The following is a 13,572-nucleotide window of genomic DNA, read 5'->3' on the forward strand; positions in this document are numbered from 1 at the left end:
TGCACTGGTGAGGCCACAGCTGGAGTACTGCGTCCAGTTCTGGGCTCCCCAGTTCAAGAGGGACAAGGAGCTACTGGAAAGAGTCTAGCGAAGGGTAATGAAGATGATTCAAGGATTGGAGCACCTCCCTTATGAAGAAGGACTGAAAGAGCTGGGACTCTTTAGTCTGGAGAAGAGAAGGCTGAGGCGAGACCTTATCAATGCCTATAAGTACCTAAAGGGTGGTTTGAAGGAGAAGGGAGCCAGACTCCTTTCAGCAGTTGCTAGGGAGAGGATGAGGGGTAATGAGTATAAGCTGGAACATAGGAGGTTCCACTCAAATATGAGAAAAAACTACTTCATAGTGAGGGTGACAGAGCCCTGGAACAGGCTGCCCAGGGAGGTTGTGGAGTCCCCTTCTCTGGAGATTTTCAAGACCCGCCTGGATGCAGCCCTGAGTAACATGCTCTGACAAGCTCTAGGCAATCCTGCTTCAGCAGGGGAGTTGGACTAGATGATCTCTATGGTCCCTTCCAACTCTAAAAATTCAGTGAAATTCTGTTCAACCGTCCCCTTCCCTGGTGGAGAAGGGGAGTGGGAAGCTGTGAGGGGGGATGCCTTTGGGCGGCTTGGGTTCAGCCAGCCTGGTTGCAGGTCAGCAGCTGGGATTACCTGCTGCGGGGAGAGACGTTCATCAGCTGCTGTGGCTGGAGGGTGAGTGTCTCAGAAGCACCGAAGCACCTCTCTCCACACCTTCACGGGAGCCATTGCTTCACCGTACGGCTGCTCCCTCCACTGGGCTGGCCCAAGTGAGATGGACAACACTTCTTGCAGCATTTAATCTGCATACAGCAATTAGACCTAGAGAGTAATTGGATTACCGGAGTGTTTGAATTAGTTGATGAGATAAATAAGCCTATCCCATAGCATTAATAGGATAAAGTCCAGCACGGCTGAAGCTTTGCCCTCGGCTTGGGCTCTGACTGTCGCTTGGGGTTTGATGTCCACATGTAAACAGCATCAGGATGGGAGATGAACTTTTCCTAACGGTTAAGACAGGCTTTTACAAGTGATGCTCACATTTTATGGACTGTGCACCATGGTTCTGTGGATCATTACAGTGGCCTCCCAAAGCACTGACCAAAACTGTATTGGTTTGGCGGTGGGGTGCAGCTGGGGTTACCTGCTGTGGGGAGAGACGTTCATCAGCTGCTGTGGCTGGAGGGTGAGTTTCTCAGAAGCACTGAAGCACCTCTCTCCACACCTTCACGGGGGCCATTGCTTCGCCATACGGGTGCTCCCTCCAACTGGGCTGGCCCAAGTGAGATGGAAAACACTTCTTGCAGCGTTTAATCTGCATACAGCAATTAGACCTAGAGAGTAATTGGATTACCGGAGTGTTTGAATTAGTTGATGAGATAAATAAGCCTATCCCATAGCATTAATAGGATAAAGTCCAGCACGGCTGAAGCTTTGCCCTCGGCTTGGGCTCTGACTGTCGCTTGGGGTTTGATGTCCACATGTAAACAGCATCAGGATGGGAGATGAACTTTTCCTAACGGTTAAGACAGGCTTTTACAAGTGATGCTCACATTTTATGGACTGTGCACCATGGTTCTGTGGATCATTACAGTGGCCTCCCAAAGCACTGACCAAAACTGTATTGGTTTGGCGGTGGGGTGCAGTGGGGAGTTACTCTATTTTGCCATCTGTGAATGCTTTTCCCTGTAAAACTATTTAGCATTTTTTCCCGTGGGAAATAAACATAATAATTAAAATGTTTAATGTCACAGTCTTTTTTTGTGTGTTGTACTCTTCTTCTTTTTTTAACCCAAAAAAAAGGATGCTGCATTTTTTTCCATGGAAGCCAACCAGCCTGGATGAGGATGTTGTTCCCTTTAAGAACAGAACTTTCTAGCTTCTGGTTATTTTTCTTCCTTTAAAACGGTTTGTATGTCATAAAGGCTACCCTTTGAGTTGCTTGCTCTGAGCAGGATTTGTCTCTCCCAACTCAGGACATTTGCAAAGCAGACGGACGTATCTCCAGCTGAGCTACTCACTCACCCCAGTCAATGGTAAATAGGTGCTTTTGCATACTAAATGCCAATGCCAGGATGAGTTCAGTTTCGCTCTGGAAGTGCTTTTTTCCCTTGACTGTAAAGGAAACCTTATGGAGCCTGGCTCAGCTGAAGGCTTTGGTTCAGATGAATCCCCCAGACCACTGCTTCCGCGGAGTCAGAGGAAACAAGATTTCTCAGGGTTTCTTTACAAAATACTAATCTTTTCCTACATTTTTCACAAACATCAGCAGTATGAAAATAAATCTGTTCTTAACTGTGCTTTTTCTTTAGTGTTGGAAAGGAAGATTTCGACAAGACAAAGCAGAGAGGAGCTGATAAGAAGGGGAGTGCTGAAGGAAATGCCCGAGCAAGGTGATACCACGTTACCTAGAACTTAGCTCCTAAGTGCTAAACATGGATGATAAAGCTGCTGTTGCATTGTTTCCAGGTGGTATAAATAGATATGAGGAGACAAAGCTGATGTGTGAGAGATATACTTTGGGCTAGTTGACAAAAAACTGGAGTTGGAGTTGTAACTGCTCCTGCTATAGATACACCATCTGACTTCTGGTCATATCCTTAAGTATTTTGTTGCTCCCTCTAAATCATGACTCCTGTGGTTCCTTCTTATTGTTTGCAGAATTTTGTAAATCATGTGGTTCCTTCTTATTGTTTGCAGAATTTTTTAAAGTTTAAAGTGATTAATCTCCTTTTTGGAATCAAGGTCTGCTGTCTAAAGCAACTGGGGTATAACATGAGAAATTTTGGTTCATCCCCAACCATATCAGTAGCATCCATTTCAGGTATGAAAAAGTACCAGTGGTGGGATCGTACAAATCCCACCGCTGTCACATGGACTACGTTTACAAATGGCACAAACATAAAACTGTGGGGAAGACACCACATGTTTCTTAAGGCTGTAAGGTTTAGTGACTTGGTATTAACCAGAACTTGTGTTCCAACAAGCATGAGTAAACCACGGTTAACACCTCTGGGCTGCATCTGGTTGCGTTTTTAGTGCTATTTTTCTAATATTCTTGGTCTTCTATAAATCTGTTAACCAATACTTGTGTTTCAGAAAGCCTGAGTAAACCACGGTTAACACCACTGTGCTGCATCTGGTTATGTTTTTTAGTGGTATTTTTCTAATATTTTTGGTCTTCCATAAATCTAGATGAAACAAAAGTCAAGTGAGTAAAATAATTTTCTGTAGTTTAAAATTAAACCATTTTATCAAGGAGTCTAGGAACCCCAGTATTTCCAAAAAATATTTTTCTCCTAGAAATTGTGTTACTGTGCCTGAGCTGAAGAATCATGAAAGTCTCAATGTGTATGGTTAGTATCGTACACATTGATATTTAGAATTAAAGGGCTGGTTTGTTGACATGTGGCCTCATTTGTCTTTACAGTGTTTCGCTAATTACCAAGCTATGGCATTTAGCGTAGCTTGGCTTCTCAACTTGTCTCTGCCACTGTCTTTGACTTAAAACAAGAAATGCAAACTCTCCGTACCTCACTTTGTCCCTCTTGTGAATTTGTTACTTTTTTTTTGCTGTGTGCTTTACTGGGGAGCTGTGTGAGTTTGTCCATTGATGGTTGTAAATTGCATTTATACTCCTGGGACAGTTAATGAAATGTGTTAACGTTTCAGGTTGGTTACAAACAGTCTGAAGATAAATGCTATAATTTGTGCTAAAAGTGTGTATGCTTTGGTCATCAGTGTCCCTGACCCTCTCTCCACTTTTAAAAGAGGATGGGACTTCAAATCCCTCACAGAAAGATGAACAATTTTCTCTCCTTCCTCCCATCTTAAGGTGGCCATCAATCTGGCCCTTGTTGCTTCCTGTCTGATGAAGTTGTAGATTTTAAGGAGGAGTTTGAAAGAGGGCAAGATTGGTTTGAAGGTGCTAAAAAAGGAGGTACAGAAAAGACAGTGGGTGAGCAGTGTGAAGGTGCTTAGAAGGAACGACTATGGAGATGAAAGCTAGATGGGGAAATTACACAGAGTCTTGAAACATGAGAGGTGAGAATTGTGAAGAAGTGACAGTTCCACATGGGATGAAGAAGAAAGAAGTGGAAGGTGGCAAGTGCCCCTTGGAGGCAGCAGGTGTTTGCAGGACCATGACATGGGTAAGAGGTGGGGGTGCCACATGTGGAGGCAGAGAGGAAAGAATGGTTTTATGAACATCTGGAAGAAAGGAGCTGAAGAACCTGAATGTCATGGTAAGGTAAGAAGGAAGCCTTGTGCAGCTCTCAGCTATAGTGAACGAGACAAGGTAAAGAGCACAGAATTTAGATTTTACACGTCAAGTTGAAGTTTGTGTGTGGGTGAGAATGGAACCATCAGCTTAGCACATGGAGCAGCCCAAGGGGGTAGGAGAGAGGCTGCATAATTGTGTTAAAACCAGGGAACTGCCAAACATCCACGTCTGATAGCATACAGCAAGAAAGAGGAGAAGAAGAAGAGAGTGGAATTACCACAATTAATGAAGAAACAACGGGAGGAACCAAATGAGACGCCAGATGGATTTGCATAATTTTTAAATGGACAGCAAGAGAATCCTGCAGACGGAAACCAGTCGTCTACGTGAAGTGCAAACGAGGTGTGGGCAGTGTAAGGATAAAAAGCCTTAGAAGTGACCAGAGAGGAATATCAGCAGCAATTTTAAAATGCATGGAACAGAGAACAGAAATTGGTAAATAAGGGAAGAGGGCAAACTGTTGAGCCAGCAAGAGTATGTAGCATTTTTCAGGAATATAGAGGCAAATGGGAAAGAGAAAGAAGTTTTTATCAGGATTGGAAAAAAAATAATCCTCATAGCTGAGGCAGTCTGGGTAAGTGAGTAAATTATCATCAGAGCTGGGAAAGAATTTGACTTGCAGATTTCAATAATGGTATGATAAGTGATACAGGAAGACCTCACCTTCGTTCTTAAGACTAGATGATGACTTCATGACCTATTTTTATTCATTAACTGGGCACACATATTCTGAGAACTTCTGGCTGAATTCCTGGTTGATCTACCTACTGGGATGCCCCACAATGGTCCTGCAGCTCTGCCTCACAATTGTCCAGATTTTGGGGCCTGTTGGAAGACGTTGCAGCTCAGTTGTGGTCTGTGCACACATTTCTTTGCTGTGTAAACCAAGATGCAGGGAGGAAGAGAACAGGATGCGAATGTGTTCAGACAGAAGCCTGGACCTGAAAACTAGGCCCACTGCTGCAGAGTGGTCCCCCCAAAGAGCTTGGAAGCCTATAGAGTTCCTTTACAGCGTTAACTTTTCAGAGCAGATCTGCAGCCTGATGTTTCTCACACTTCAGTAAGTCTTTCTGCTTTGCTTCCATGGAGACTTGAAAGCAGAGGGATGCTGTGTGTTGTCAATAGGTGCTAAGGAAACAGTTAAACTCAACAATAGCTTTTTAATTTTCATTTCAGACGGTGATGTAACAGTAAATTTTGAAACTTCAAATGGACACACCATAGCGGTTGGTGAAGAAACCATACAGGAAGAAAATGTAGTAAAAGCCAGTGGAGATAATGAGGCTTTATCAGAAAAAGCATCAGCATTGGAAGGAAAAAAAGAAGATCAAAAAGGTAAATGAACACATTCTTCACAAATTGTTTCTTGCCTGCTTAAAATATTAACATGTTCTTCCATTAGCACTGATACATGCTGTGAGTTCTGTTCTGCCACAAGGATGCCAGCAGAACCTGCTGAGAAGATAAGACTTGTGAAACCCCAGTATTTCGTCACTGGTAGGCACGCCTTTTGCTGTGGATATAATAAGGTCATAAAGAGAAGCGTGGTCTGAGCATGAAAATGGGTGCAGGGATGTTTGGTTTCTAGATTCAGTGCGAGCCTTTTCTTGTAACCACAGGCAAGCTTTGGTTTCAGGTTTTCCTTTTGTGAAAAAAGACACTAAGTGCATACACATCACCTCTCAAATACCATTGTAGAAGTGGCTCATGGGTTGAAAATTCCAAAGGGTTTCAGCCACTTAAAAAACATGTATCATTTTGAAAGTAACTTCAGCAACTCATTCCTATTGGTTTTCATTAAATCTTAAACAGGTACAGTACAGCTCTTCAGAAACATTCAAGGGCTATATCACTACCTCAAACCAAATTGAAGTCATTTATGGAAAATGTACTTTATGACTGTAGGGTTTTCTATAGATGAATTGTAGTAAATATTTAGCAGTCCCAAAGTCCATATTAATTTTGTTACGTTTACTCAGATCTACCTTGGTAACAAAAGCTTGACTACGAAAAAAGTAAAGATTAATGTGGAATTACAAGATTTGGACTGGTTTTATTTTCTTTCTCTAGCCCTTTGAGTAATCCACCACTTCTCTTCCCTGTCAAAAAGTGTTCTTAAATACTATTTCATTTATTGGATTTTCCTAAAGGACAGAGCAAGGATACAAAAGATCAAGAACTTCATGGCTGGCTGTTAGGCTGAGCAGCCTTTCCAGTGTCTTCTAGTAACCTCTACCTAGTGATGGATGAGCCTCTGGAGGTTGAGAGGGTCAGTTTGGCTAATACAAAAATTTGAATTCTTCTCTGAGCTATGTAAATCACTTGACTATGTAAAAAGTGGCTGAATGTCCGAGGAGAACTGCCTTTCTTATGAGATTTCTAGTACTTCCTGTCTCCCAACAAGACAGAAATACAAGATTAGCCTTTTTCATGACATTTAAATACGTCTATCTTTTGGTGCCAACTAGAACCAGATGTGTATTGGGTCAGGGGAAAAGAGTTATAAAAGCCATGGAAAACTCCTTTAAAATGGTTCAGGTTAACTTTGGGGTTAGATCAGACCACTTATTATTTTATGCATCCCTAAATACAGCCTTTTGGAACTGTCAGGTCTTGGAATTTTTCCTAAGGTACAGGGTTTTTTTTTGGTGTAAAAAGTGGCTGAATGTCCGAGAACTGCCTTTCTTATGAGATTTCTAGTACTTCCTGTCTCCCAACAAGACAGAAATACAAGATTAGCCTTTTTCATGACATTTAAATACGTCTATCTTTTGGTGCCAACTAGAACCAGATGTGTATTGGGTCAGGGGAAAAGAGTTATAAAAGCCATGGAAAACTCCTTTAAAATGGTTCAGGTTAACTTTGGGGTTAGATCAGACCACTTATTATTTTATGCATCCCTAAATACAGCCTTTTGGAACTGTCAGGTCTTGGAATTTTTCCTAAGGTACAGGGTTTTTTTTTAGAAATACACATTTCTAACTATGTTGAAATCCCCTCCAGCTGACTTTGCAGAATGTAGAACTCCAGTGAAGCAGGAAAGGTTCAATATCTATTTCAAACACATTATTACAGTCTGCACTCCCTGTATATTGTGTTGACCTTAACAGGGAGAAATTAAAAATTATTGTTGTGCAGGAGGAGACTCAGTGCAGAAAAATCTATAGCTATCACTCCTGTCCCTCTCAGAAGGTGAAGTATATAGGGAGGAGGGAGAAGGAAAACAAAAAAAAATGAGCAGATTCGTATTTTAGGCTTCATAGAATGTCAATAGGATCATACAGAAGATACAATACACTTCAAGTATACTTTCCTCTTACATCAATCATCAAGTTCTTCTGCAGATGAACATCTTGAGTCCCCTGGAAAGGAAAGATAGATTTATTGCAGAGGAATGGTCTGCCCCAAGTAAAGGTGTTAAGAATCAGTTCCACCCATCAGCAACGGTGTTACACAGTGCGAATCCAGTACTACTCACTGAGCATCAAAACCAGAGCTGAAGCAGGAGTACCTAACTCCTACTGTCTTCTGCTCACACCATAAAAGTGTTGGTGTATCAGGTCACAGCCCTCCATCGTGAGAACTGAGATAGGTGGAGTGAATACTAGCTGGGTAATTGGGAGTAATGGATGCAAGGAGTTCATCTTTGCTGAGGCTAAAGTCAGGCTTTTTAGTTATGAACTCAAGTGTAAATCTTGAAGGAAGTTCTATACGCTTTCCATGTTTATAGAACCCAAAGACAGGGTTAATTCCTGCTGTTCAGTAGCACAGTGAGCTGCAGTTCCAACTCCAGCTGAATCAAAATGTCCCAAAAAATGCATCTCAGCCCCTGAAAGTTATGAGGTTATTTTAAAACGCTTTTATGAAACAGTGGTGGCTTTTCCTTGCTCTCTTGTTCAAGTGGGTCTTGCAAATGGCTTTCTCACGTAAATATGATGATGACTACTGGAGCTGGAAGCTTAGGGGTACAGGCCCATTGTGATAATAGGGTGAGGGCTGGCAGCAATGCTTGGTAGAATGTGGAATATATTAGGAGTTAAAAGAAGTTAAAGGAAGAAAGTTGTTTCAGCATGAGCCGCAGCAGCACGGAATCAACAGGGCAAAGAATAGGCTCAGCTGTGCAACGTAAAAATGAGTTGAGCAGAGGCAAGTGAAGATGACAACCCCTGAAAGCTGTTCCCTGTGCTGCCAGGCAGCTCCGTAAACTGTGGACCCGTCTGCTCCCTGTCAGCTCCCGGGTGCCCTTCGTATTTGGTGAAAAAATTCCCTTTGGCAATTTAATAGTGTAGCTGTTCCTGTTTGTAGTAACGATGAGATGTCAGTCATCCAGGCAGGGTGTTTAAAAGGAAATTTCTCGTTTATGGCAGGATAATAAGAAGCTGGTGACAGTTTTACATAAAACAGGTAATTGATGGATAAAGCTTTGCAGAGGAGAAATCTTTTTCCTAGATCATTTTTTCACATTATGTTTGTACTGGGTTGAGTTCTGAATTCTTTTGTTTTGACTAAGAGGAGTCACTAAGAGAAGTTTTTGCAGAAAACAGAAAGCTGAGCTGTAGCCATTCTCTGTGAGCACTCTGGGAGGGATACAGAGCAGCGAGGGGACGGGCAGCGTGTCAAAGCATGCCCGGGTTGTCTGGGCAGCAGACTGGACTCTTCCATCGTGCCAGGGCTCTTGACCTGTGGTGCTTGTCTGCAGTAGCCCCAGCAGAACCCATCACTCCAGGTCCCGGGTGGGGTATGAACATCGCAAAGGGGATCCAAGGAGCCTCTCTGCCTCCTGCCCCCTACAGCAGTGTGGAGAAGACCAAAAGCCACATCAGTAGAATAGGTGTCAAATTTGTTGCTGTTTGCCTCCCTAGGCATAGAGACACAGCATGTGGACGTAGCATGCATGCTGCACATTGTAAAACCTCCTGGTACTGTATCAGAGCAGCTTTTCTCCTTTCCACCCTCCCTGTGGCACACAGATGTACCAGGAACCCTGAATTTGTATCAGAGTTCAGTTTTTAAACTTAGAGTTTACTCATTTTTATCATATCAAGCTAAATCTTTTCATGACTTTGGTAGGTAGTTCCACATTTCATTGTTAACGTGGGCTTGAAGAGTGAAAGGCTCAGTAACCATTAGCAAGATACTGCCTGGAAAAAAAGGAATAAGTTTCATTTTGCATACCATCAGTTAGGTGTGTTAAATGCTGCTCTGATAAATAATTGCATTGTAGGAAGCCAGAACTCCGTTGCAGGTGCTGTGGGTGTTGTGGGTGATGTGGAGCATAAGCTGCTGAAATGTTTATAGAAGACTGATCCTCTCAAGTTTTCTCATGTGCTTTGGTGAAAGAAACAATTTGTAATCCTGTTTCCAAATGAATTCGTAGGATACATGCACATAATGTTTTCACCCCTCAGGATAACTCTAATCTGAGAGCTGGCAAAAGTTCCAGGCCTTAGTATGTTGGGTTCAGGGGTCCTTTCCTCTATACTTTGCCTGCTCTGTCATTAAATTTAATATTTTATTTTTCTCATGGGTAACAAAAAAAATAAAGTAGGTTGGAGGCACAAGCTCTGGTCTTAGGAGCATGCATTGTTGCTGACCAACACTTCAGTTTGTCTACCAAGGAACATTCTTCGAGGTCAGATTTTCTAGGTTCCTCTTCTCGGAGGTCTTTGCTTTATTTCCCCAAAGTGGAACAAAACCTGTTGAATTTAAGATAGTAACCCTCATCTTCCAGGGACTCAGGCAAGAGCCTGCTTTCTCTCAAAAGTCTAATGGTGCAAACCATTCACTGTCAGAGACAAGGCAGACTTTCTTCCCTCTTGTGTGCCTAGCTGGCTGTATACTCCTGAGCTCTGTAGATCACTGTTATGAGCACCATACATAAAAGGGTTGGTTTTTTGGGTAATGCTTTTTTGCCTGACTCCCAAAGAATCTCTCACTCCAGCTGAGTTATTTGCTGCTGGCTAAAACCGGTTCTTCTAAGAATAGTATATCTTCAATTCATCACCTGAACTATGTAAATGAGGCTGAATCCAAATCTTCTTAAAAGGAAAGCTACCCTACAGATAAAGCTGTATTTGGGCAGAGCTTGTCCACTAACTCAGCCAGGCTGGCTGGTGCCAGTAGGGTGACATGAGAGGCACCAGCTTTCACCCACAAAAGTTGAGTGGCAGAGGAAAGCTCCTGATCTGTAAAGCTTTTCTTTTATAGGAAAGGTATCCTAATTGTGGCTCCAGAAAGATCTTAGATGTCATTGTAATGAGCTAACCATTCAGTTATTTGAGCATCTGTATACAGAAAGTATAGGGAAATGTAGAAGCCTACATGCCTTTCACTAGACCAAGATATGGTAAAAGTACACAGCTGACAGTGGAGGTGTTTTAGGTATTTTAGATATTATTAAAACGTAACCGCTTTTTTTACGCAAAAGTTGGACAGTTAGCAATGTAAAATGCCAGTCAGTGGGTTTTTTCCCCTTTTTTATCTTGGAATCAATGCAAAATATCTGAATGCAGTTGCTTTAGGTCAGGTGTTACACCTGTCCCTTTCTCCCCTCTCCTGTTTTCTACACTGTCTCTGGTACAACACCTCTTGCACGTGGTGCTGTTGAAATCATAGGGTAGCTAAAATCTGGAGAGGTACAGATCTTTTTATCCATCTTCAAGAAAGATGAATTCAGAACTGCAGAGAGAGCTGCAAAGAGCATCGTGAGACAGCTGTTCTTGTTCAGCCTGGCAAAACGGAGCCTCAGTGCGTTTGATGATTGTAAAGAGTTGGTATATAGCCAGGAGAGAGCATGGCTGAAGGACAATGCTGGCACAAGTAGAAAGGAATAAACAGTGGCTTGAAATACATTTAGGCTGAAAATTAAAGGAAGCTTTCTAACAATTAGAATGGGTCTTTTCTTGAACAGAATTTTAGTAGCAGGAACAAAAAATGGAGCTGGTTACGTCTGAAGTTTATGAAAGGATTTGTGTGAGTTGACCACCTGCATCAGCACAGTCAATGAGTCAAAAAACAAGACAAAAGACACCTTGTCTTGCTCTGTGTCCCTCGTTTCTGAATGACAGCTTCTGGGTTTTGATTAATCAAAACACAGCTCTCTGCATAGGTTGGAAAGGAAACTCAGGATTCTTAAAACTCTTACTGAGTTTCATGTAGCAGGGAGTCATCCTGCAAAAGACAACAAATTATACTTTTATTTCCAAATTCCATTTTACTTAGTGTTACTCCACTGAGTTGTGCTCATCTTCCAGGAGAAGGGTGCTTTGCAGTTGATACAGGTTATATGCTTGTGCTGCACCACTACTGGTTTTCTGTGAGCTAGCTTCATGTCACTGCTTTAGCTGTAGAAACAAAAATACCAGTACTGTGTGACAAAATCCTGGGGTAGAAAACTTTGGCCTTCAGCTCCTTAGAAATTCACAAAAGTAAATTGAAAATTCTTGTATTATTCAGCCCAGTCATGTATGGCTTCTGAAACCATTCCCAGGGTTTTCATAGGTCCATTTGGTCCAGAATTTGCAAAAGGTCCCACATTTAGCTCCCAAAATAAGGCATCTAATTTTCCAGTGCATATGGTACACTGGCATCTCTCTGAAAGTCTTTGAGACTTGAATCCCCACAAGAGCTGTTGTATACCAAGTACTTTGTAACCCTGACCACGATTTAGGTGTTTACATGAGAACACAGCTTTCTTAAGAATCTGGCCCCAATTGCAATTGTTGTGAAGAAGAAAATCTGGTCCCAAAGTGAGCTTTCTTGAAAATCTGGCCTTTGGAAAATTTATTCTAAACATAAACATGTTATTGATCCAAATGCTTAATGAGACATTAACATTTGCTTTGCTTTCCTGTTTAAAGAGTAATTTATAGGCACATTGCTTTTACAGCAGATGTCTTGATCAAGGCAGCAGTGAATAAAAGATATTCCTATCTGATGGTCTTTTGGAGACCTTTTGTTAAAAGGTCAGTTCGTGATGAACAGATGTCTACATTAAGAAAAAACACCACCAAAAAAATACATTGCAGCTGGTACTGAGGTACCAGGGGGATTGGCTTGAACAAATAGATGGGTCTGAAGTGATTTAGATGCCTCCTTGTTTTGGCAAAAATGGAAAAAAAAGAGCAGGGCATGAAGACCAAGGGTCCATATTCAAGCATAATTATGTTCAGGTGGTACAATTACAACATAATTCTATCTCGAGCCATTTGCAGACATCAGACCATCCCTGTCTCTGTTTAAGGTCAAGCCACTGTTGCCATTGTTAGTTATTTGCATTACTACAGTACTTACATATATGCCAGGAATTTATTGTAGTCTCTTACGTGAATGCAGAAAAACACTAAAAAGTTCCAATGGACTTGCAGAAAAAGAGATGATGCTGTGGTTAAGCGCTGAAAAACAAGAGGAGACCAGACCAGGGTAACAAGCACAAGCCTAAAAGTTGTCAGGTTTGGCATCACAGAAGAGGGGAATTTGAGGGAGGACAGTCAGTAAATGTTCACGAGGCCTGAGGGGCAGCAGAGGAAAAGCAGTGAAAAGCATCTACTTTGAAACTTAGCTTGTTGCTGGCAAAAGCTGGTATAATGGACTGGGCAGGTAGTAACTGGGAATCTGTGTCTCAAGAGCAAATGAGAAACAATAGTTTGGGCAAGATTAGACTACGCTGAGGGCAGTCAAGTTTGTATCTGATGAGATAAAAAAGATGAAGCTAACAAAGATAAAAACAACAAAGCTAATGAGATGCCAAGAGGGACCATACGGTCAAAGGCAATCGTCTTTGCCACAGCTTTCCTCATGGCTATGAGCGAAAGGAAGATCCATTGGTCAAGGCCAAGAAAAGGGCATGTACGTAATCAAGGGACAGCCAGGGCTCCATGGGAGCTGTAACTGTCTGAGCAGATAGGATGCTGCTGTGCAGAAAGAGTCTGCCAGTCTTTGATATGATGTACCGAACAGTATGGAAAGAGCTGTCCTGGATAAAGATGGTATCCTAGTGATGGTAGGGTATTTTGGTTAAAATCCATGTTATATATATTGCCGGTTTTAATCACAACTGAAGTCTGCAAGCAAGAAGCTTGATATGAATTAACTGTTCCGATTTTGGTTTTCATTTATAGGTTTTAGTTTTTTCTCTAAACAAAATTTGAAAATTATTTGTTGGTTATTAAGATGTGTTTAGTTGAAATTAAGTAAAGCTTTAGCCTTATATTTTGTATTTTTTTTCCTGAATCGGAAGATAAATTCTAATACACATGATTTAATCAGTTATA

The 13,572-nt window shown here is 41.8% G+C and overlaps 1 protein-coding gene across 1 annotated transcript in view; it reads left to right on the top strand.

The window, feature by feature from the left end:
* Nucleotides 1–13,572, top strand: part of PHACTR2 (phosphatase and actin regulator 2) — a 176,015-nt gene that overhangs the window by 126,961 nt on the left and 35,482 nt on the right. The window contains exons 3-4 of the mRNA XM_014939560.1: nt 2,331–2,411; nt 5,477–5,635. Of these exons, the coding sequence (XP_014795046.1) occupies nt 2,331–2,411; nt 5,477–5,635 (240 nt within the window). The remainder of the gene's footprint in view (nt 1–2,330; nt 2,412–5,476; nt 5,636–13,572) is intronic.

This window comes from Calidris pugnax, unplaced genomic scaffold (assembly GCF_001431845.1).
Source record: "Calidris pugnax isolate Ruff unplaced genomic scaffold, ASM143184v1 scaffold57, whole genome shotgun sequence".
NCBI lineage: Eukaryota > Metazoa > Chordata > Aves > Charadriiformes > Scolopacidae > Calidris > Calidris pugnax.